Source organism: Emydura macquarii, unplaced genomic scaffold (genome assembly GCF_026122565.2).
Source record: "Emydura macquarii macquarii isolate MOO-44397 ecotype Brisbane River unplaced genomic scaffold, CSIRO-AGI_Emac_v2 contig_3517, whole genome shotgun sequence".
In the NCBI taxonomy this organism is placed as follows: Eukaryota; Metazoa; Chordata; order Testudines; family Chelidae; genus Emydura; species Emydura macquarii.
Genome location: NW_027133654.1, coordinates 3057443 through 3082878, shown reverse-complemented (window position 1 = coordinate 3082878; position 25436 = coordinate 3057443). Strand labels below are relative to the sequence as shown.

The 25436-nt window shown below is 38.7% G+C and overlaps 1 protein-coding gene across 16 annotated transcripts in view; it reads left to right on the top strand.

Moving 5' to 3' along the window:
* RYR2 (ryanodine receptor 2) overlaps positions 1-25436 on the top strand; it is a 646139-nt gene that overhangs the window by 259617 nt on the left and 361086 nt on the right. For all 16 annotated transcript variants that reach the window (XM_067535799.1, XM_067535792.1, XM_067535786.1 and 13 more), the window contains 2 exons: positions 15335-15409; positions 20583-20739. In XM_067535799.1, the coding sequence (XP_067391900.1) occupies positions 15335-15409; positions 20583-20739 (232 nt within the window). The remainder of the gene's footprint in view (positions 1-15334; positions 15410-20582; positions 20740-25436) is intronic.

The window sequence follows — 25436 nt, the reverse complement described above, 5'->3', positions numbered from 1 at the left end:
TAGAATTGTTTGTCTTTTAATTAAACAGTTGAAATCAAGATGCTGTGTTAATGCTAAATTAAGGTTGTACAGCTGTTCTGTGGTTTGGGTATTTTTTATATTAGGAAATACAAATGTTGAGATTCCTCCAGCAATGTTACTCAGCCACATAACAGATGTTCCTATTTTTTCTTATCTATATAACTTAATATATTTAATTTTATGTTTTTGAAGGTGTCATAAAGTACACATGATGTGCAATGTGGCCAAATCAGTGTTGTTGTAGAAACTACATTTTGTGTTTCCCGACTCCCTTGATATGGAGCTTTGCGTAAATGCAAAGATGGATTTTTTTTGTATTTATTTGTCTTTTTAAAAAACAAATCAACCAACCCCGTGCCAGGAGTATATGTGTGAAATTGCTCTTGTTGTTTATATTAGTGGGTAAAGATTTTTACAATTAGGTTCTAAAGTTTGCTTCTCATTATTATTAATCATTTGTATTTTGACAGAGTCTAGAGGCCAATCAAGAACAGAGCTAGGTACTCTGTTATTATAGAGTAACAGACTGTCCCTTCCCCAATGTAGGTAAAACAGACACAACACAGGGGAAAAGTCTAGAATGTACATGCAGAGGGAACAGAGTTACAGTTTGCAAACATCATATTAGTGCCACAATTCTTTTTTCCAGGGTTGGAAGTTAGTGGATTTCTTAGTTGTTTTTGAAGTCTTTAGGTGGAGTTTTGTTAAACTGGGATTATCTAAATAGAAAGACAAAGGAAGGGAGAAGGGACAGAGGAAGGCGGCAAGAGGTTATTCAGCAGGGAAGAAATGTGGAGAACTTGTGGAGTAAGGCTGAGCTGAAGGGATTAGAAGGGAGGGGGCAGCAGAGAGCCAATCAATGTCCTGAGTCAAAACTGTGGAAATGTGGCATGATGACGTCAGGGTTTGGCAGTCCCTGCTTCTTGCGTTTGCTCCTGCTGGCTTGAGTTTCTGTGGGTTGGCTCCTCCTTGGCAGGCCTGCCAACAGGGGGGAATAAAGGGGGCAATTGCCCAGAGGCCTGGTCATGTAAAAGAGCCTGGGTGGATGGGAGAATAGGTATCTATCCTCCTTTCCTCCACATACCCCCTTCTACCAAGGCCCCTGCCGCTCGCGCTCTTTGCCCCTCCCCTGAGCCAAGTTTATTTATTCTACACCATGCCAGTTCCTGGGTGGCTGGGGAGGTGGTATCTGCTACTCAGTTTTCCAGGTTCATCAGTAATCTCCTTGGGCAATCCAAAAGGACCCGGAAAGCTGTGTAGCAGATACCGCCTCCTCAGCTGCCCAGGAACCTGAATGGCGCATAATAAATAAGTAAAAACTTCTGACAGAAGGCTGCTTGGACCTGAGCCATCCCTTGCTAGGGGGGCCGTTGACTGTTCTACCCTGGCGCCCGGAATTGCTGTCGGTGGGCCTGCTCCTTGGAATTTTTTTGTTTGAGCCCACATGACTAGGAGTAGCAGGGGAAGGTGCTGCCTGGATCTTAGTGTCTCCATTGTAGGGGGCAGCGGGGAATCAATCCTGCATAGTTTTGGGAGTTCTTGCCGGGGGGGAGGGGGAGTTATCCTGGCTGGGGTCCATCTTCTTTTGATGCTTTTGAATCTCCTAAAGTGGCTGCTTATGAAACCCTGCTGGCTAAAGTATCTGTGTGGCCCTTGGGGTGTCTTCCTCCTTCCCTGGAATTTTTCTACCCCAGGTTACATGACTAGAGGAGGGTTGTGAGTTCCTGCCTGGCTCCTGTTCCGGTTTGGCTGCAGACAAAATGTTTTCTGCAAGATATGGTTAACAGAATAGCAGCATATTAGTTTACATTACGCTGGCTGTATTGCTTCAGTGGAAAAAATAGAATTTTGTACATGGTTTCAAATGTTTTTTTTGACATTTCCAGTATATTGCAGAATGCAGGAAGAATTATAGAGGCCTTAAAATGTGAGCGGGAGGAGGGGTACGTGACTTCTTCACACCTGCAATTTTTTCCTTTAACTTAGTGTTGCATACCATGTTATGGCAATTTGTTGGAGGATTTTTGGTTTGTGAGTGTTTCATTGAAATGGTAAGGATCTCCCTCCTGGAAACTGTACACAGAATCAGCAGGAGAGCAGCTGGCCTGGCCTTTTGATACTAAAGCAAGGGGAATGTACTAAGGGGAATGATACTAAAGCGGAGGGAGGAGGGGAGAGACTTAATTAGGCTCTGCTAAAATGTTAACACTTGCTCAATGAGCACATTCAGAAGTGACTTCTCAATCAGTTATCTTTATTTTTACATTTTTTTTCTCTCAAACCAAGCTAGGGCACAACTGAGTTTTTGGACTATTTATCTGCACAGTTTCATATGTCAAGCATCAGCTATGTGCGCAATAACCATGTCTTAAAATAAAAATATGATGTATTTATTTTTCATCCTTTTCAAACTATATTAACATTCCCCTTGCCATCTGAATGAACACAATTTTCTTCAGTTATGTCTCTTAGGTACTTGTCTGACCATTAGCACTCTAATAGATGAGTGCTTCACAATTTTTAATGTATGTATCTTCACAACACCTCACATGAGGTAGTGAAGTACTATTTTCCTCACTTTGCAAATAGGAAGCTGAGGCACAGCAAGACCTTACCCAAGATCACACGGGAAGTCTATGGTGGACGAAGGACTTGAACTGAGGTCTCCCAAGTGCTGCATTTGTACCCAAACCGCGGGACCATATTTCTTCTCTGTGAACATTTGTTTTTGGACTCAGGCTAAGAATAAAGAATTTAAGCCCAATAGGATTTATTTTTCAGAAAGCTATGAGTAAATGAAATAGTGGGCTGTAATAAGAAAAAATTGCCAACTTAGCTATAGCTTTCACTTGCATCTAAAGCTGAAATACTTTCCTGATTTGTTATATGTTTCTGACATTCTGTGTCAGATGTGCTTGATGGAAGTTAAAAAATATGAAGTGATACCCAGCAAGATAAAAAAAGAAAACAAGGAAGGAAGTGGGAAGAAACAGGAGGGAAAAAAATCACAAATTTCTATCTTTTCATCCTAAAGCAGAACAAAAGCAGGGAGAAAAATGTATCTTGTCTATTTGGTTTCTGGGCACTCCCCATCTGTCAAATCTGTACCTTTAGAAACATTATTAGATGAGATGGAATCATCTATAATGTTGCAAACACTTTTTTAAAATCTTTGTACATTTAGAAAATAAGAGAGACTGAAAAATTACAGGACTTGGAAATGATACTGGCTGTTGCAGAAGTCTACACCAGCTTCTCAACTAATAACTGTTATTAGAAATAAAGATTTTGGTGCAGTAATAGGGGCTAAATTCATAGAGGGGGCCTCTTTTCTAGCTGTGTAGTGAACATCCATAGGACACCAAATTGTCAAAGGAAGAACAGATGCCACATCAAATATCACCAAGCAATGCTTGTCGAGAAAGTTAGTTTATTTTGATAATCTCTGCTGGAGTAGAGAAGAGTATCAAGGAAAATATAGGGGGGAAGTTCCATTGTAAATTATACTAAAGCATCTCTGAAATATACACCCAGCATATATTGATCAACGGTGTTATAAACTTGTGAGAACAACATAAGGATTTAAACATACATATTACCCAAAGTGGCCTATATCTTCTATAATTCTGTTCACTTTTGCGAAGTATCCCATTATACCCTGCATTAGCTGAAGTAAGTTTTTGCTTCAGTAGATAGGAAAGCTGTCAGGATCAGTACATATGAGTGTTTTAGCATAACAACAGGTAGGGAGTTACTTTCACAGGCTAGTACTGGAATGTCTTAAAGGGAAAGGACAAGATAGATGATTGTTCTGACCTGGTACAAACCTAGGAGGTTCTTTCCGTGGACCACTACTTGGAATGCCAATATTCAAAACAGAGATAAGGAACCGAACAATAAGTTATGGAGCTGTGATGAATGATGGCTTGCATTTTAGTGTCATGTAAAAAGAGGTTTAACTTGTAAAATCATCCTATAAATATTGCTGGCTGAAATGTGTAACTTTGGGAGCACACCTTGTGCATAAGGTGAATGTAACCACACTTCATGAGACAGCTTCCTGGAGACTGGTATCATATTGAACCCTTTTTCCTGTATGATATTCTTATTGGCTTTTAGCAATAAACCTGATTGATATTGGTTATTTGGTCTCTTGAACATAATTCACAGCAAACCAAAGTGTGATCAAGCAATTGACTATATAATATATCAGCAACAGTTACCATGCCATGTCAAACCAGTGGTTTATCTATTCAGATATTCTGCCTCTATCATACCAATTGTGTTAGGCTTCAGACCAAGGCAAAAGCCCCTATGGTGCACCAAGGAACATTAGGGTAGGAAAAAATTCAAATATCAGCTTAAAATATGTTGTTTACTTTAAAACACAAACAACATTAGTAATGTAAGGAATAAGATGGAAAGGGAATAGATTTTGTTAAAGATGACATACATATACACCTGCTAATGATTTTATTCCAACAAAAGCTATGAGGTGCAAGTATTAATTTTGTGTTATCATAACACTAGGATTTCATGGAATCATCTTTATGTGGTGCATGGGAACTAACACTTGAATTTGAAGTATTTACTTTTGTAAAATATAGTAATTGTTCATAAAGTTTCACAGTACTTAGAAGCAGATTGTATTTTATGTAAGTGTTTTAGCAGCACCCTGTAAGGAAGGAATCAAATGTTTGTTCATTGTATTTAATGTATCATAATGTACATAGACTTAAACCTCTGAGCTCTTCAAAACCATGGTAGAAAGTTTTTTTGTTTGTTTTTGTTTCTTTTTTTTGCCTGGGGTGCAAAAACAAGGTGGTGATTTATCTGGTTGAAATGTGTGAAGGTCAAGGGCAGTTAAAGTCTGTAATAGGGAAAACAAGCCCGCCCGGTATATTATTATTTAGTTTATATAGCACCAAGAGTGCACAAGGTGCTTTATTTAGTCTATCATTCAGAAAATAAAACGAAACAAATTTACAATCTATAAAAAAGTAATGTACTGATGAAGGATGTTGTATAGGGTACAAGAGCAAAACAAAGTGAATGGGTATTGAAGTTCATCATGTGTGTTAGTTCCATGAGGTGGGGTTTTTAAAAATTTTTACTAAGCATTTGTTATCTTTTTGTTAGCATTTCTTTCATGGGTGGTTTAGGATTTGTAGGGAAAAGTGTGTTTTAAAGCAGGACTTCGATGAGGGAGAGATCTGTGGCTGAGGGAGAGTGTACTAGAGGTAGGGGGTCACATGAGACAAGGCATGGAGATGAGTGGAAGGACGTGAAGTGGGTAATTACATGACCCACTTAGTCTGACTTCAGCAGGGTGAAAAAGGGAGCAGAAAGAGAAGAGAGAGGGGTGAGAATGAGGAGTTTGAATTTGATGCAGAAGACATAGAAGCAAGTGAAAAGATTCAAAGAGGGGCTGGATGTGGTCATATCCATTCCTGTTGAGGTGAATATGAAGGTTTATCATTTGCATGAGCAGGCAAATATTGACTGAGTAAAGAACAAATGTAATGTATATCTCTAAGGACAATTGATCTTGATGTCCTTCAAAACAGGAAGCCAATAAATGAATCAATACATAGATTGAGTATTGATTCAGAAATGTGGAAATCTCTCCATTGTGACTTTGAATTTCAAAATTATAACTGCTTTTTCTTTAAAACTAAAATCCTGAAGGGGATACTATGCTACAGGTGTGGGGTGGGACAACAAAAAAATCCAAAAGCTATTATCTGTCTTTTGGGTGATGAATAATTGCTTTCCCTATAGTCTCTGTGGGAAATCAGAAAAATACTCTCTTGCATATGTTATCTAAGGAAGTAAACAATTAAAAGAGAAGTCCCCTCCTGTAAAGTTAAAAGCAGTTAGCAAAGTTGAGGGCACTTAATACTGTATGGACTGAGGCCTTCTCTACACTAGCACTTATGCCAGCAAACCTTTGTTGCTCAGGGGTGTGAAAAAACACACCCCTGAGTGACATAAGTTTTGCCCGCATAAGCGCTTGTGTAGCAGCATTATGTTGATGGGAGAGAGCGCTCCCTTTGACATAAAAAGACCACCTAAACGAGTGGTGATAGCTATGTTGGTGGGAGAGTATCTCCCGCCAACATGGTTCCGTTCACACAAGATCTTACGCTGGCAAAACTTATGTCGCTCAAGAAGGGTGTTTTTTTCACAGCCGACTAAAGTTTTGCCAGCATAAGTGCTAGTGTAGACAAGACCTGTGAAACAGAAAGGACTTATTTAGGGCTGAAGCATTCTATGTAAAATGAAATTTTAATAGCTATATTATTACTTTTAATTATTTTTTCCCCTCTTTGAATTTTGGGGTTCAGTCTACAGCAGCATTATTGGTGAGATGGGTCATCATGCTGGATTCTCCAGCTCCTTTTTAGATCCCAATTCTGGGGTGCTTTTTATAAAAATTGGCTGATTCATCACAAGACCATGATCATAACCATGAGCTAGAATTGGTCTCATGTACTGTTTGTAACAATAATTATTATCCCCCTAAAAAAAGGTACACCTGTTTTATTAGTCAGACATATAAAATGGAATGCCGGTCCAGCACAGGTAGGGTGACCAGATAGTGTGAAAAATCGGGATGAGGGTGGAAGGTAATAGGCACCTCTGTAAGACAAAGACCCAAATATCAGGACCATCCCTATAAAATCGGGACATCTGGTCACCCTAAGCCCAGGGGACTGTGGAGGGAGTTTTATTTCAGTGGGGCTCTGTGCTGGTGCAGGGGTTTACCCAGGCAGTTTTCAGTGTAGGATTGGGACCTAAAATATTACTGATGATGGCACGTAATTTACTATTTTGATTGTTTTATGCAGTTTTGAACTGTCCTGCCCCATGGGATTTGAATTCTTCCACAAATGTCGTCTTATATAACAAATGGCCCTGGGCATGAGCATAGGTCTCCTGACTCCTACTTGGGATCTCAGTAGAGGTGTCAAGCTTCAGTTTGTCAGGTGCCCAAATTATCCAGTAGGAAAAGCCGTGCATTAAGAGGTGCATTAGGCTCAGCCTGATTTGTTGGAAGCTGGTTCAACTGCTCTGCCTCCCCTCCCTTTGAGGAGTACCTGGAATTCTCTTGGCTACAGTGTTCAGACTAATCTCAACTGCATTCAGGGTTAAGATTTCTGGGTCCCTGCTCAGTTAAGGATTTGCAGATGGGGTTTTGGACTTTGTACTGGACTCAGAATTGGATAGGCAGTGTGTGATGTAATGAAACTCGTATTCCAGGTGGTTGAACAGAGATTAGATCCTGTTGATAAATTGTATAGTCAATTGCTTGACCACACTTTGATATGGTATGAAATACATTTAAGTGACCAAATATCTAATGTCATTCAGGTTTATTGCTAAAAGTCAATAATGCTATAGTACATGAAGAAAGGTTCAATAAGATACCAGGGAAGGGGACAGGGAAGCTGTCTTGTGCAGTTTCGTTAAATTCACTTTATGTGTGCTCCTGAAGTTACACCCTAAAACTATTTCTTATAGTCAATGTGTTTACAAGTTAAAATGCATTGTGTCTGTTATCTGAAACTGAATTTAAACCAGTCGGCTTTTTGCCTTGTTTTCCTGGTACCATAGTGTTACCCTTATATTTTTGTTCTGCACACATGCCTTCCAGGTACCAAGTGGAGTGAAGACTCCTCCTTGGTTTTCACCAGCATAGAACACTCATATATCATGTCCTTTGGGACATTCCAGTATTGGGCCGTGAGAGTAACTCCCTGACTGTTGCTCTGGTAAAACACCCATATGTTTTGATCCTGGCAATTTTACTATCTACTTCTTCAGCTAATGCAAGCTGTTGTGGGATATATAGCATAAGTGAACAGAATTATAGAAAGACATAGGGCAAATCAGGCCATTTATCTGCTAGAAATGTTATATTAATATATGTGATGTGAATAATACATACATGTGTTAGCCCAGCATATATTGGTCAACAATCCAAAAGGCAAATTATTTGTTACAGGTATTTGAACCTACGTCACACTCTAGAGTGTAAACATTTTCTTAGATACATCATTAATAACTGCAAAAAGATGTATTATACCCCAAAAAGGTAGATATGTGACACAAGGGAAGGATTATTTATGACTAAGGCATGGGCTCACAAAATTCACATTGACATGGGACCATTTCTTTGATCTCTTAAAAAAAAAATCCCACAGTCTTAAAGGGTAACAATGTTACATTTATAAATTCACTCAGAAGGACCCCAAGCTCTTTATCAGTGGATTTATAAATGAAACACTGAACAACTTTGTCCATCACTGAAGTGTGTAGCCACCTGTTTGTGAAATGCAATCATATCTGACTGAGTGCAGAGAAGACATGCGGCAGGTTTGAGCAGGATACGAAGAGACAATCTTATATAACTGGCTTTTAAGTGTAACTTTGCATGTCATCATTTAAACTAGACTTGTGCTAGGATACCAGAATTAACTTATGAACGATACTGACTTCACTAGAAACTTACAACAAACTCATGTTACTCTTGAATAAAATGACTGCCAATTCAAATGGTGATATCTAACCACCTCTTTAGGGCAAGTTCTGCCTGCCTCATCAGAAGTGTGGTAGAGAGCACAGTGGGGGCTTTTCCTTCCACTTTCTAGTGCTCCAGAATGGGAGTCAGTAGAAGTCTGTGCTGCCTGACTCCCAGAAGAAAGGGACTGCTGTTGCCACATGCAGCACTCCAGGCCTCAGAAGGTGAAAAGAGGTCATGTACATAGCTCCAACCTCCCTGTGCAGCAGAACATCTGTGTTGGGAGGATCCAAGCTACATTTTTCTTATAAGTATAACAAAGCTCACAAATGAGCCTGCTTCCTCCAATGTCTCTAGAGTCATTGTGTCTACTCTGGATCTTTGGAGACATGAAGCCTCCAGCCACCTTTACCTAGGCAGTATGCTGTCTCCTAGTGACCTCAATACGGTTCTGGTTCTGAGATTTATAACCAAGTCCTTGAAATTTATTTTATTTATTTAATCCATTTATAATCCCTTGCATAGCACCATCCTGTGATGCATATAAAAATAAAATAATTTTAATTAAAAATATGAAATAAAAGGAGAGCTGTTTAGATAAGACCTTAACATTTTCAACGTCTAGAAATAAAAAGGAAAGCATTTAACATTTGTGACATCTAGATTTGTTTCAAGTCATTTATTTGTACTTTTCATTATCTCCTCACTGTATAATTTAATATTTGCTCTTTATTGAATCAGGTGAATTTCAACACTATCAAAATGTTATAGATTATCTCATTTAGTGCTCTGCATTGCAGTTGGTGAATTTAATTGGTATGGTTGCTGTGTCCCCACACTGCTCCGCAATATTGTAATAAGAATATGAATTGGCTAATGGTTCTCTGGGGGAAGGGGATATAGAGTAATCTATATTTAACCCTTGTAATTAATTCATTATTGTAATTGGATATTAAATTCATTATTGTAACTGGCTATTCAGTTGTCTCACTGCCTTTTTGAGATTTAACAATTGTCATGCAGTGCAAACTCCTGCTGTACATCTCACAGAGATAAGCATAAGTGTGCTAAGAATCAGTAAGTGGGAACATGATTAATTCTGGTTAGCCCCTATTTTCTTGTTCCAGTAATGTTACTTAGAGCCAAGAACTGTGCAGTGTGGTGCCAGGAATTGTTTAGAGAGCTGAAGAACTGGGGAAAGGATGAGCTGTCCTTGGTGCTGTAGTTACAGTATGTGAACTCTGAGGAATTAGTGAGCAAATTAGCAAGTTCTAGGCCCTAGTGACTTTGTATTAGGAGGAATTAAATAGATTAATGTCACAATCAAGAAGAACTGGTTGTGTTAGGCTTAATAAACAGCCATAGGTCAGACAAAAGACAGCTTCATTACAGTGTGCAGTTTTGTTGTAGCTGTGTTCATCCTAGGATATTAGAGAGAGAAGGTGCGTGAGATGTCTTTCATTGGACCAACATCTGTCGATGAGAGACAAACTTTTGAGCTTACACAGAGCTGTTGGAAGACCTGAAGAAGAGCTCTGTGTAAGTTTGAGAACTGGTCTCTCTCCCCATCAGGAAGCTGATTCAATAAAAGATTGTGTCTCTCTAGCTTCATTATAGGTCAGATAAAAGACAACATCATTATACTGACTAACTGAACAAGGTAAGGTCTGTAGTAAAGATGAATGTCAGACCCTTGAGGTCTCTGAATTTATTACAACTATTTTCTCTTGAAATAAAAGTGCCTAATGGCATGGGTCTGTGAGCTCAGAAAAAATATTTAAAGGGTGTATTGGAAAAAGGAAAGGAAAATGGTGGCAGGAGTGTGTTATGAAGGTGCCTCACAGGGGTAGAGGAATATATTTTGTGGCCTTAGCTACATTTTCTCCTCTTTTTCAGAGGGAGAAGCATAGCTTGTGGTGTGGGCTTTTGCCCCCTCTTCATTTTTCTGTTGCCATTAGTTTAGTCTGTATTTATTATGAGATTATGAATAATGTAAACTACTGCAGGATTTTTTTCTCTGTACTGATCTCACTTAGTAATATGATCTTTATTGCAATTAACAACTTGTATTTTTGTTTTTCGGTGTTATTTCAGTGTGAATCTGAAATAACTTCTTTGCAGCCAAAGGAATGATTACAGATTTGCTTAGATCTAACTGAAAGCAATGAGTGTTTTAGCCCAGTAAAGTCAGCTACTCTTAAGGATTAGTAGTAAAATCTCTGTGTCTCCTTCAGTAAGGATTAAAATATAATGAAATACAGTTTATTTTGGACTCTGAACCACTGTAAATGGTAGAAATGGGGCATATCTCATAGAGCAACACTGAAAGCATTTGATATAAAGTAAATTCTGATATTGTTATTTTCTGGGGATATAAGAACAATTTACTGTACCATAAGCTCTGCAGTTGGAAGAAGATAACAAATGAAGATTAAACTTCATGTTAACACACAAATCTCTTATATGTTTAACATTCTAAGTTTCAGGCCAAATTCTGCTCATTTCATTTCATTTTCATTTGAGCAAGGTTGCATTGATGTAACTGAAGTGAGAGTTGTAGCCTCTTCTGTTTTATATATGATACAATTTGTTTAAGAAAAGCTAAATTTGCTTTGGAAAAAATAAGATTTGTTTGGCTAAAGATTTCCCTCTGACTTTCCCTGAAACCAAACTGCAGTGTGATGAGAACGTTACCCCACACATGCTGTGAAAGCATTAATATGGGCCTGAGGCCAATTAACTTGCCTGCTTTCATGTGGAAGGTGGGCCAGGCCTAATTAGAAACAAAGTCCAGCTGGGGGAGATCAAGGCTTGTTTCTGCAAAGAGATGGGTGAGCTTAGTTCTGTGAAGGAAACCTGGAGGTGAGGGGAGTTCCCTCCCTTTTGTCGAGGAAAAAGCCTGTGGGAAGGCTGAGGGAGGAAAAAGAGGAGAAGACCAGACAGGCTTCTCTTGGTGCTAACTGAAGCCCTGGTTGGAGCTTCCCTGAATACCTGAGTAAGGGGAGAAGTGGGCCAGCCCTTGGATCATGCAGTGGATTGAGGCACAGAAGGACAGTCTAAAGCAACAGAGGCATGCCTGAGATGGAGGTGGCTGGCAGCTGAGCCCAGCCGGGTTGAAGGTTTGGGTTTTGTATATATTACGTGAGTATATATTACTTTGGTAAAGGACTTTTGGCCCCAGAAGGGGCAGGACTCTGTAAAGTAGTCTGGCTGGAAGGACAGGACACTCCTATGGATGGAATAGGCCCAAGGACAATGGTGGGGAAGGGGAACTGAGGCACACCTGCCACCATACCATATCTGGTCACAATGGGGTGGGTTGGAGCAGAAACTTGCTGCAGGCAGTAAGGAAGTGAAGGAGCCTCAGACTGTAGAATTGCAACGAGTCCTCTGCCACAGCAATGAAGGTAGTGGCCACCCTGCTCATCTTCATTGACTGGCAGGGTGACAACCACCACATTTACAAAGCAATTTTAGTAAATGACCCAGAGGTTGGATAGGACCTGTTCTTCTTTTTCCTTCTTGTGGCTAGACTAGTGGGGATGTTATTTTACATTATCTCTCTCTTCTCTCCACCCTCACACCCCCCAAAAAATCCTCATAACTCCCACGTATAAGATCTTTGAGTGTTTTTTATTGTACATGTAGCAGGCCTTCCTTTCTCTTGAATAAGCTGACTTCTGTGGAGCAAATATTCCAGGCTTGGGGAGATTTGTTTGCTTTGTTTATAAGTTCATGTTGGGCAGAGAAATAATATTTATAATGTTTATTTTATTAACTTTCATTATTGACTAATCCATTATTTATTTTTGTCTGTGACTATCTTGGAGCATTTTTGTTTTTGTTAAATGCAGCGGGGGCCCTGAGGGTATTAGCTCTCTTTGTATTACTGAGTTCCTCATTCACAGTTCATTCAAGGTAGAAGCACTCAGTTTCACTTTGCAGTGCTGCAAAGCGTTATTCATAGGCAAGCTACAATACAAAGAGAGATTACTCCAGGGCGCCATACTCATTCATAGAAAATGGGTGAGAATGTGCCAGAAACTATTTTCCAGTAGGAGGCTCCCAAATAGTGTATTAACATGTCCCAGCTTTTTCCCCCTGTAGCCTGTTTTCCTTTCCCATCGGCATCCAAATTCCTCCCATGTGAGCATTCCAAGACTGATCCTTCCCATTATTGGATCAGCCAAAAGTTGAAGACCTCAGGATATCTGAATGTTCATGAGAAGGGAGAAAGGATGTATGTTGACATAAAACAAATTGGTTCAGCCAATAAGGACACATTCTTTGTTTCACTCCATGCATGTTTTTTAGGTATTTAAAATTGCACTGGTCTGGGATCCACTATATATTCCATCCTGGATCACTGCCAAACAAGCACTTGCAGATTATGAGATGAATGACACATTTCCAGCTTTCCAACATTAAAAATAATTTAACCCCCACGGGTTTCAGGATATCACACACATTTCACTGAGTTTATACACATTTTTAATGGCCTTTGAACTACAACAGGCTTTTAGGCTTTTATACTATCTGAAAGAAAGAATTCCAGCCATATAAATATCAGTCTTGAATTTTGGCATTTTGTGAAATGTCAGCTAATTTTAAAGGGAAGTAAGCAAGAGTGTAATCAGAAGTTTGTGATTTTAAATACTGTGTGGCGGCTAATATGTTGTTCAATATTTCCATTTCAGCAGCTCTCAAGAGCCCCTGTTGTGGTAGGCTCTGTACAAAAACAAACAAACCCATGATACTTGACTCTGAACACAGGTTTTCAGAATTTTTATTGTGCTCTTGGGAGTTGATTTCAATAAACGTGTAAGATCCAACTTGTACTATGGTTCCCTCTGCAAAGATGTCTGAGAAGTTGTTTGAGGCCCCTCATCCTGTTGCCAATGTCGTAAGCCATTCTTGCAACAGACTCAGGAAATTAAATCTAGAGAATATTGGACTTGATGGCGAGAAATCAGCACAGTGCTTGGTCCAGTGCAAATGCTTTCCAGGCCAATGCACTTTTCCAGGCATTACATCAGGACTAGTGATCAGCGATATTACTTTGATATTATATTGCAGGGGTGGCCAACTGTGGTGCATGAGCTGCATGCGGCTCTTTTACAGTTAAAGTGCGGTTTTCGGAGTCCTCCATGCCCATTTTCCACCTACCACAGTGGGATGGGGAGCTTGGAGCTTCTGCCTTGTGGCAGGATGGTGGGGATAGAGGATTCTGCCCAGTGGGGAGGGTGACTTAGGGGTCAGTAAGTTTGGCCACTCCTGTAATATTCTCTTTCATGCAGTATGAAAGTATTAAGCCAACCACAGCTGTATGAAAATGCCACATACTGACACACAGTTAAACTTCTGAATATTTAAGTTCAAATTCAATATGGCAGAAGTTTCTTTTGCATGTCATATGGTTCATAATATTAAGGAAGCAATCTGCCTTGACATAAATGAGCTTCAATTTTTTTAACAGCTACAGCTTACATTTGATAAAGCAATAAAATTTTAGGATGATCCAAATGATTAAAATCCTTGATATGTTTTCATAAATGGAACTGTGTTAAAAGGAACAACGTGAATCTGTACTTGAGAAAAAAGGAAAAGGAACCCTCCCCCCTGCTAAAAATAAAGGCCAGATCCTTAACTTGTGCAAGTTGTCATAGCTCTACTGAACTCAATGGAATTACGACAGTGTAAAACCATGGGGAGCTTTGCTTAAGTAAAAACTCCCGAGATCAGGTCCATTGTTTGGCTCATTGGCAATGCCATAACTTAGTGATGATCATAGCAATGATCATAGCAATGCCATAACATAGTGATGATCTATAAATTAACAGACGAACAAGCAACTGGTTAAAAGCCTATTTCTAATATAGCTAAAATCCCATTTTAAAAACCCCTCAGTGTGAAATCCTGGCCCTACTGAAGTCAACGGCAGAACTCTCTTTGTCCTTAATGGGGCTGGATTTCACCCACAATGTGTAGGAACTGCTCATATGCCTTTTCTTGATGTAGATGAACACAAGAAGAGACTGTCTGTGCATGGATCTTGGAGAGAGTTATCTGGATCAACGATTTTAATTTCAATTTACAGAAGACATATATTGCTTCTATTTTGATTTATTTTTTTTCTCACATAATTTCAAATCTCGTTCATTTGGGATGTCCGATAATGTGTCTCCCTCTGTTTAATTTGTTTCTCCAACATTTTAACTTTATCTTTTGGCCCTGAATTAATATTGTAACATTGCTCCTCTTATGTATGCTTTATTTGCCTCCCGTTAATGCCTTAGAGTTGATACTAGTCCTTCCTTTTCATCAAAGTAGTATTCTGACACATTTATAATTTCTTGTATTATTCTACTGTCTTTTAATGAGAAATTTAGTCACCACAGTCTTATTTCTGGTTTATTAAATATCTGTTTTAAAGTTGAATTTTGCTGTTAGGACTATGTAATGTTTTAATCTTCAGATTATATTTTTCCCCAGGCAAATTTATCCTTAAAAACATGGTGAGAGGTCTAAATTCTTAAACATGGTATAACGTGATAGTGAAAAATAAGACTTGATAAAATCATACATTAAAAATAAAATAATGTAAAAGCAAGTGGATCGGAACGTTTAAGGGAAAAGTTATTTTTGAGTATTATAACCATAATTGTTAAATAACACACACATTTAATTGGATTGTCTTGGGCACCTCGTAATGAAAAATCCTCAATAACAGAACAAATTGAAAGATAAGAAAGAGAGATATCAAAGCTTTCGACTTTGTTTGATTTTCAGAACTGTCCATTATGAAGGTGGTGCTGTGTCGATTCATGCTCGTTCCCTTTGGCGATTGGAGACTCTAAGAGTTCTGTAAGTAAAAACACTCAATAAAAGTATATATAATATAATTAAACTTTATTGGTACAAGTTTGACTGTATGACTTCAGTGAGAGTAGGATTGGTCTCTAAATGAATAGCAGCGTCGATAAAATCTAAAGGCAAACATAGAAGCCCTGAGTCAGCAAAATACTTAAGCATGTGCTTAACTTCAAGCATATGGATAGTTCCATTGATTTCACTGGACTACTCATGTTTAAAGATAAGCATGTGCTTAAATACCTCGCTGAATTGTTATTCTATTTTAATTTTAAATATCTGTGGCTTTGTATTTGTGGTTTTATTTTCCTTTTTTCCCCCCAGTTATTTATCTAGTACGGACAGCTCCTACATGGTGCTAATATTCCAATAAGATTTTATCTTACTGTGCTTTGTCCCCATAAATGGCTTTCTGATGCATTTTAAAAAGCCCCAAATAAAATGAAAAACTAGGACAAATACACACCCAGGTTTTTTGGCTTTTCTTTTGATTTACTATGATTCTGGTAGTTATAGCTTTATTCAGGTCTTTGGTTACCCAAATACATAGCACTGCTAAAAAAAAAAGCTTATATTAAACAGTCATTTTTTTATGTTAAGAACCAAAATTATTAGACATAGTCTGTGTTGTAAAGGAAAAATACGTCTGCAAAAGGATGATACAAAGTTGGAGTGCTGGCTGGGTATTGTGCCTTGTTTAGCTGTGACTGCAATATATAAGCATATCCTAAAGTTTCACTCACACGTATGCAGTTAGGATAAAATGTAAAGTGACAAATGATAGTTTTAGAGACTAAATGACAATAGCTGTGGGGAAAGGTTACACTCTAATGATGATGTTCTATGTGTGCATGTCATTTAAAGGGATGATGTTAAAAGACATTGAAAATATCAAAGGACAATGGAGAGAGGTTTTTTTTCTTTTAGTTGCTTTTGGACTAAAATTGTCCTTGAGAGCGCTTGAGTGACAGTAGTGAAACAGTGTGAAAATATCTACCTTTTTGTTTCCCATACCTTTCTCTTCACATGTTTAAGGTAATATTTTACCTTCTGTGCCACCAGATAAATAATGGCATAAGAACAATGAGTTATGTTAGGATTTGATAAATGACAGCCTTTTGTTTATTGCATATCTGCAGTTTGACAGGCAATGTGAACAGACTGCAGGTTTAGAGAATTTGTCAGAAGAATCTGCAGTACAAGTCAGCCCTGACAGTAGTAATTTTCCTTTACAAGGAATATGACAGTTATCCCTCCCCACAAAAAAGTTTAAATTTTGGTAGTAGGACACAATTATTGCCAAATTTCAGATGTATTATTTTGCTAGCAAAGGTGCCAATTTATAACTTTCCAGCTGATGCTCTGGTGTGTGATCTCTCAAATGTGTCTATTTAGCTATAGGCTTTATGTGCATCAGTGATTGAAAGTAAATTTTGAATGTGTTGAATTAGGCACACGATTTGTGACAAATCAGTCTCATCTATATGCATGTTTATTATTAATACTACACAACAGTATATAGTACAGCACTTACATGTTTAACAAATAAAGACTAAAATCAGTTTCCTGTCCTGAAAATCTCACAATCTAATGACTCAGTCCTGCAAACACTCCTTGAAAATAGTGCTGGTTAGTGTGAATAAACCTAATATTTTACATTCTGGGACTCTATTCCTGTAGAGATTTATGCACATACCTAACTTTATCTGATAGAAGTCATGGGACTACTTAAATTAATGTCTTTTCAGGCATAAGATTTTTGGGGGGCAAGGTTTACTCTGGTAAGCATTTGAGTATACTACACAGTTCTGTGAGCGGATATGGTCACAGGGTTACCTGGTACATGAGACTGAGTAAGAATGCACATTCATATTGTGTTACTCCTTTCTGAAACTTTGGGCAAGGTTACTTGGATCTGGGAGTTTTGATGATTCAGCAGAGAGACAATATACAACAACCCAGGTCTATGTGAGTTTCTGCTGATGTAAACAATGGCACAGGCACCTAGATGTGGAAATTCCAGTAGGGAGAGAGGTTGTGACAACAGAAAGAGGGCTCAGCCTTCCATCTGGGAAGAGGATAGGAAAGGAAGGCTTAGACAGAGCGAAGACGTAGGGTTTGGGCAAAGGATAATCAGAGGGGAAGGCAGAGGTTATGGTTGGAAAAGGAAAGATCAAGTGGTGGATGGGAATGAGACAAAGGCCCCAATCATTGCAAGGAAAAGCCAATGGAATTGGAATAGCTTAGTGTATTTTATACAATGTTGGGATCTTGAAAGATCTTGTTTTATGCTATTTATCTTTTCTTTAAAGAATACCTGTTAAAAAGATAATTGCTGTTGCTTCATAAAACAACAAATCCCCATTTCTTACATTTCTGCATGTCCTGTCACCTACCCACCTATGTTTCCCAATCCTACCTCCTTCTCCCAATTTCTCTTTTCTCTTTAAATCACTGTCTTTCCTCCTCTCCACCCCACTGCAACATAGAACTGCTGCTCTGGCTATCCAGCCTCCTCCACCAGACTGTGCTGATAGGATCCTGGATTAGAGTTTTCCATCCAAAAAGATTCTGATTTTGAATTTCTCTTCACTAGCACAGAATGCCTTGAAGCATTGCACCCTGGGTGATTGCATAGCCAGCCTCTCTGTAAATTCACACCAGACTGATAGGAATATTTTGCTGTAGTGCTGTTGGTAGTCGTGTTTATCATTGCTTTCCCTACAGTAATCTGTGGGCTTGAGTCTGTTATGCTGAGATCCTTTTAAACCATTCTGGCAGTGTAGAGGGGGCTTTTAAGTGGTCAGAAATGGCCTCTTCGGAATATCCGCCAGCCAGAAGGCTTTCTTGGCTGTTGTAGAGCTAGTACAAGGGTAGTGCACTCACTGGCTCGGCTACCATCCCCCAGGGCAAATTGGAAGTGTGGCTGGAGTGCACTACACATCAGCTATTCTCTGCTTCCTATAGTCCACAAAAGGCCATGTGAAGCAAAGTGTAAGTTAGAGCAGCCCTGAGTTTTCTGTAAGGTAGGCTCCTGCGTGGCCCCATAATATGAGGCACGTAAAGATGTTAAGTCACCTTTGCCTTCCCTGGTCCAAATGCAGCAACATAATTGAGAATCAGGCCCTGCGTCTTTATATGGTTGAATGATGGACTCTTCATGCCAGCTCACAGCTGTATCTATTGGATGTGTTTTGGTAAAGGGTGCTCAGCTTTCCGCATAAAAGACTTACTGGAGGTAAAAGAAATGCATTAATCCTCTTTTCCCACCAATAAACCCACAACACAGCAGAGTCCAACATTTTTACTGTCATTTTAAAAAAAAGTGTGTGGGAGGGGGAAAAAAAATCTCTCTAGCATGTTTTAAAACAACCAGAAATCTCAGCAATTAGTGAAATGTAATCGGCATTGTTACTTTAACAAAATGGAAGCGGAGAGGTAACTTGCATTGTGAAAAACGGCTGCTAAATGTGTTTTCAAGATTTGCACATACAGTATACCTAGTACTTATGAAGAGGTGCATAAACAAATGGATATTTTTAGTGAGCAGATAATAGTCTGTTACACCTCTTCTGCAGTGATAATGACTTATATGATGTGCTTTGAGTAGGACCTAGGCCAGTGTACAGGTGCATATGAAACACACAGGGAAAAACTTTTAATTTGTTTTGGAATTTTGTACTTGGGTTAATTCTAAAAGTACATAAGAATTTACACGCAAGCAAAAAGGGGCAGCAATACAAGCTTCTGATATGTGGAATAGTTTAGGTTTAGTTGAAACAGAATATCTGTAGGTTCACCAATATCAGTCAGGGATATGTGACCCATAAATGATGATGAATTTGGGCTGTTTCAAACCAAAATAGAATATTATTTATTTGTATTGTGGTAGCACCTAGGAACCCCAGTCATGGACCAGGACCACATTGTGCTAGGCACTGTACAGATACAGACCAAAAGGATGGTCCCTTCCCTTCCAAGCTAAGTAAAGTTTGAGAACTCCTCTGAGAGAAGACTTATGGAGGAGTACCTCAACACATCTGGAGTACAGTGAGGAGATCCTCTGTGCAGTAATCCACACACAAGGCTGTCTTTAAGAATTGCTCCGGGAGGATAGAAGAGATGAGTTCTCAGTGGGCTCAGTCTGAAGCAGGGATTTGGAGCCCTGCTCTTCCAGTGCCTCAATTTGAAGTCCGCCAAGAATGGAGCTCCAGGGAGGGAGCATTCCTTCTTATTCTCCTTTCTCTCCTGCAGAATGCAAAGAATTTGGGCAGCCTCTTGTTGATTGGTTTTATAATTATTTTGTTAGCCCTGTCTCTGAGGGGAATCTGTGCCCAGAGGCACAGGCAACTCAGAAGAGGAGCGCTCTGGGAGGCCAGGTGAGCATAGCTACAGATTGATAAAATATTGAGCAGTGGGGAGCTGGCTGGTCTGGGCTCATACTTTGGAGCTGAGGTCTTCTCTCTTGGATTCAGTGAGGGTGTTTGTAAAATCCTTTAGTTACTGAAATTCAGCTGTGGATTATTACTGGGTTATTAGAATATGTATTTTTCTGTCCGTAAGCAGCCATTTCTCCAATGTCCGAAGGGTTTTTTATAACTGAGCAGGACTCAGCTTTCTTTCAAATATACTGCTGACAGCTCCCTTTCATTATACTTGGGAGGACTTCTCTTGAGCTATGACAGAATGGCACAGGGGGAGAGGCAGTCTCAGATGGCAATTTCAAGCCATTCAGGTGGTATTCCCTATTGTCAGTGGTGAAAGTATAGCTCAAAGAAGTAATCTTTCCTACCAGTGAAAAGGTAAAAGAAGCCTGTTCAACTGTACTGATGGTGTTCTCGGTTCTATTCAAAGCCTGTCTCCACTTCTTCGGGACTGAAAAAAATTGTAAAAGGTCATTTATGTTTTTCTTTTGTCATAATACTTTTATTAACAGGTTAATTTAAACACGAGTTTATTGTAGTGATACCATGTCAGATAGCCAAAAACACTGTAGCTTTTTCTGTTAATACTATGAAGGGTGGACTTTGACATTCTGTGCCAATGCATTAAAATGATTTTGTAACTAGCATGAATAATAATGAATCTTTAAATACGTTTATTAGGTCTATAATATTAAAATTAAAATATTTTGTTTAAGAATCCTCCTTTGAACTTGCTTTATTAGGTGGAGTGGAAGCCACATTAGATGGGGACAACCATTCAGACTAAGACATATAACTACAGGGAAATATTTAAGCCTCATGGATGACAAGAGTCTTCTTCTTGCGGACAAAGAGAGAGCTGATGTGAAATCTACAGCATTTTGTTTTCGGTCTTCCAAGGTACAAAACAAATGCAGCATTAATGTGATTGATAATGTTTGATTTCTCTTTTAATAAGCAAGATTCAAATACATTTTAGGAAAAAACCTGAGAAATGAATAAAGTGAAGGTGCTACCAAACATCCAACTGCTCTTTTTTATCCCTCTGGGCCTCTTCTATTAACAACTTCTATGTTCAAGCTTTTCATTAGCCCAGATTCAATGCTGCACCATGGGCTTTCTATGAACTGAATTACATTTGTCCATTCCTTGTGGCATTTATACATCTTCCACTATGTGACTAGTCATGGTCTTTTTTAGGCTGCTTCTGGGACAGCACAACAACTTGGTGGAAAAGTCACAATGGGAGATCACAATATTAACATCAAGGCAGATGTCAATTTTGTGATAATCAAAATCCATTTTAACTATAGAGCTTTTGGAAAAGTTTTTGGGGAGGGACCATAGGATGTCCGTCTGCACTTAACTGCTGAAAATGATTCCAGTACATTTAAAATTAGCGTCATGATTTACTGTGAAATAGAGTTGGCAAGCATCAGATTTAGCAGTGGGGAAAAAAATTAACCCAAATTGTAGATATCTTGCCTCTGTGGTAACAAATTTAAAACAAGCATGGTGAAATCATAGCTACGAATTCTTTAGAGGAGGAAAGTCTGCAGTCTCTTTCCCCTGAATGTAGCCATGGAGAAAGCAGCCATAATTTTACTTTTTGCTCATGGGCCTGTAAGACTAGCCAGCTCAGAAGGAATAGGTCTGAGTAGGACAAGGCCTTGCTATCCCTATCGTGATAAACATCAGCAGGAGGAATATGTCAAGAGAGCCAACTACATTTTTCCTACAGGTGCAGCAAGTCTGTTCACCCTTGCTCTAGTGCTTGTTTAGTCATAATGCCTCCTTCCACTACCTCTGATATACACAGGTGCTCCCCTGCAGGTAATAACTAACTGCAGGTGCAATTGAGAAAACAATTATGGCTTGTGTTCTGAATTAAACTAGCACAACATGCATGGGACTATTTACAGTTCAGACATTAGGATCCAGTTTTGATTGAGGGAAGAAATTGAACAAAAATAAGCAGATCAGAATATTCTCGTGCGTTAACATTCTTTAAATGTGAGGCCAAAAACATCATCACACGTTAAACAGTTACAATTTTAATTAGAAAAACAATATTGTGAAGAATAAACAGTGTTTTCACACAGAAAGAATTATTTTCTGGAAGTCAAGATTTTAACCCTTATATATGGCAGTAATGGTGATGTTTGTACTACAATTTCTCCCCATACTACACCAGGGCCACTCATATATGTTAGATATTGCCCAAACCACTTAGTTCTGATCCATATCTAAAGTTCACAGGTGTTCAGATCTGTGGATTTGTTTTCGGCCCATTTCTAGAATATACCGTATCTAAATTTTTGTCAGTTTCCTCCTCTTTCTTTTTATAATATTTCTCACAAACAATTGTTTGAGGTCAGTAATTCAAACCAATTCTGATGCAGAACTCACATCTTAAAGAGTTGAAGATTATTATCTATTTATGGGCTGCTAAAATGCCATAACTGCATTCTTGAATATATCTTGGGAATGTGCAGCTATCCTGTAGTCTAGTAACTAACAGATTACAGATTCAAGACTTCTGGGAATTCCTCATGTTTCTTGTGCGAGGCTGGTTAATATAGTAGCTATTATCACCAGATGGTGAAAGCTGATAAATGAACATAGTTCACACACAAGTCAAAGGGATAATGTCAAAAGTTAATTTTAATACTGATGGTTAAAATAGACTACTCAGAGAGGGCTCATTGAAAATAGTTTGTCCTGATATTTTAAAAGTTCATTTAAAAGAAGAAAATAATAAGTTTGGGCCTTTTACCATTCACTGTTGTGTTTCAAAGGATCATTGGCTCGTCCTGGGAGCAACAACCAACCTGCCCAGGGCCATCTCTCCTTCCATTTTTGTGTGTGCCCATGCCTGGCTGATGTCTTTCCAGTTTCAGCTTTGCTGCTGTCACTTGTAAATGCTCTCTTGCAGAGCCTAGGGAGGAGCATTCATGTGAGAGCTCTAGTGAGAGCTAAACATGAGGATGATACACCTGACCAATAACAAATCAGTGAAGCTAACTATAAATACATTCACAAACTGGAAAAAGAGAGATTTTCTCTTTAAATTCCAGTAATCTTCAGTGGTGCTTGTTATAATAGCAAGAATTTTTTTTTTCAGTTGGAAATGTGATTTAGAATTTGACAAGGCCTCAGTAAGGCTTTTTGGTTTTTGTCCCCCTCTCTCCACCAATCACAGTTCAAAAGAGAAATAAAACTTCTATCATCCAGAGTGCAAACTGAAGATGTAGCTAAAGCATGTTGTAGCTGAAAATCTACCATGGGAGAGAGTACGGTAGTATACCCATCTGTCCTTCTCAAGCATCTAGATACTGGCATGCTCTTCCTGCTGCTGGTTTAAATTCCCCAGCCCTTTAAGGAGTCAGGTGCTTGTTTCTGAATCAGTTTAATAAATCAGGAGTTTCAAGGTTTATTAGGGGAATTGCTGGATTGTTGGATGTAGCTACAGAGCTTCTCACAACCAGCATTACATTTCTAATCCACTGAAAATTCTTCAAGGGTTACTTGAACACACAACACTGACTACTTGGAATCCCAAGAAAATATCTCTCTGGACATGCTAAATGGAGTGCAGACTCTAGAGCAGACAAACCTAATTTTTGGGGAGGCTAAACACATGGAGGAGAATTGTAGTAGGATGCAGAGTATTGAAATGCATGGGGGTTCTGAGATACATTTGGATGATCCAGAAGTTTGCAATCTATAGAACATTGGAGACATGCTGGCATCTTGTTAGAAAGAGAGGTTTGAACAGACTTATAGGTCCTGTTTCTGCAAGCTGTTCCATGTGGATGTCCATTTGGTTTCTGCGCAGGGAGCAGAGTCTGCTAGAGTAGAACAGCTTGCAGGATTGCAGCCCTAGTAAGTAAAACTTCCATAAAAATATCCCTTTCACAGTAGTTTTGAATGTGTGGGTTTGATATATTGTAAATAAGATGTTGAAGTATAACCAGCATTTTTTTTCTATGTTGTGGAAAAATATCATTACATAATGGAGGTTCAGCTTTATCATTTTTCTTCTTTCCATGCAAAACTACCTTTTTTTTTTCTCCCCACTAACTTTTAACCAACACCTCCAGATTTTTCAGTGGGCTGAAATATGTCCATTTTAATAAAATGCTGCATTATGATTCTCTTGTAAGCATTATGCATTCAGTTTAAAAAAAAAAAAAAAAGCTCAGGAAATCCATTAAAATGTCAGCTTAAAACACAAGTAATATTTTAGCTTTTTAGTCTTTGACATCTGATAGAATGTCATCGTCAAAGGAATGTCACAAAAATTATGGGACGGGGATGATGATGATAAAGGGTAAAATTGCCAGAGCAAAATTTAATTATGTGAATCTTTAGTGCCTGTGCATTATGCATACTATATAGAAATATTGAAGTAAAACAAACTTTCAAATTGAAGTAGGTTACATCATGAACATTCACACTAATACTAAGGTACAATTTATATTAAATGTTGCATTAGTCCATTTAGGCTACACTGGCCTTTAAAAATACAAAGTGGTAAATACAGATCTTTTTCTGTGCACATGATTTTCGTTTAGTTTTGGGGAGAATTGTTCACCTGCTCAATTTTGGAAGATTCTGTTTGAACAATTCTAACTGAAATTGTCCCGTTGAGATGGGTTTATGATTGCTTTGCCTCACTGGAGTGAAGCGTACCAGTGAATTCTGTCTTTTGTATTCTGATTTAATGAATGCAGTGTGAAGAATTCTGAACTTTAGCATGCTTTAGAAGTTGGTGTGCCGACAATGTCACAAGATCTTAGTAGGGTGCAGATATAATTCTGCAGAACGCTAGCTTTATAACTGAAATAAAGTTAATCACGTTGGGAAAAATGTCCTGTCTAGCGGGTAGGGGAGAGTAGCATGTGATCATGTAATTAAAAACCATCATTACAGATAAAGTGGCATGATGTCCTTGGCACTCCGGAGACCATGCCAGCATGCATCATATCACTATGATAATTTCAGCCTTTTTTCAGGCAGTGATCCTCACTGATGAGCTGGTTTATATAATTAGATCGTACAAGTATTCCTCTGAACCTGTTGTTTAAACTGTCTGTCTGTGTATGTATTACCAGGAAGGCAATGCCCTGCTGTGACTTTCCCCTGGAGCACCCTCCTGTTCCCTTTCCCCCCATGTGCAGCCTAGCACACTGTTGCCCCCTCTCTACCATGTTACTTCCACTTCCCCTGCACCTCACTAGCTCCGCCTTTCCCAGTTTTCCATCTATCACAGTCCATCCTTCACTCCCATGCTCTTCTAGCCTCTATATTCTTCACACATCAGGCTGTTGATAGCATGAAAAATAATATAAAATATAGGAATGCCGTATATGGGGCAGTAGCTTGTCATTTGTTCAAGTAACAATGGGACCTAATGCGGCGATTCCTGCGTCAGTATTTGCACATAACTTAATGTTATAAAAGCTTTGGCATGTTTATATTTTTGTCATCTCCAGATATTTGTATTAGCATTTAAAATAATGTAATGTAATAGCTCACTAAGAGAAATTATATGAACAGAATAATATATTTGTAGCAAATACCAATGAATTGAT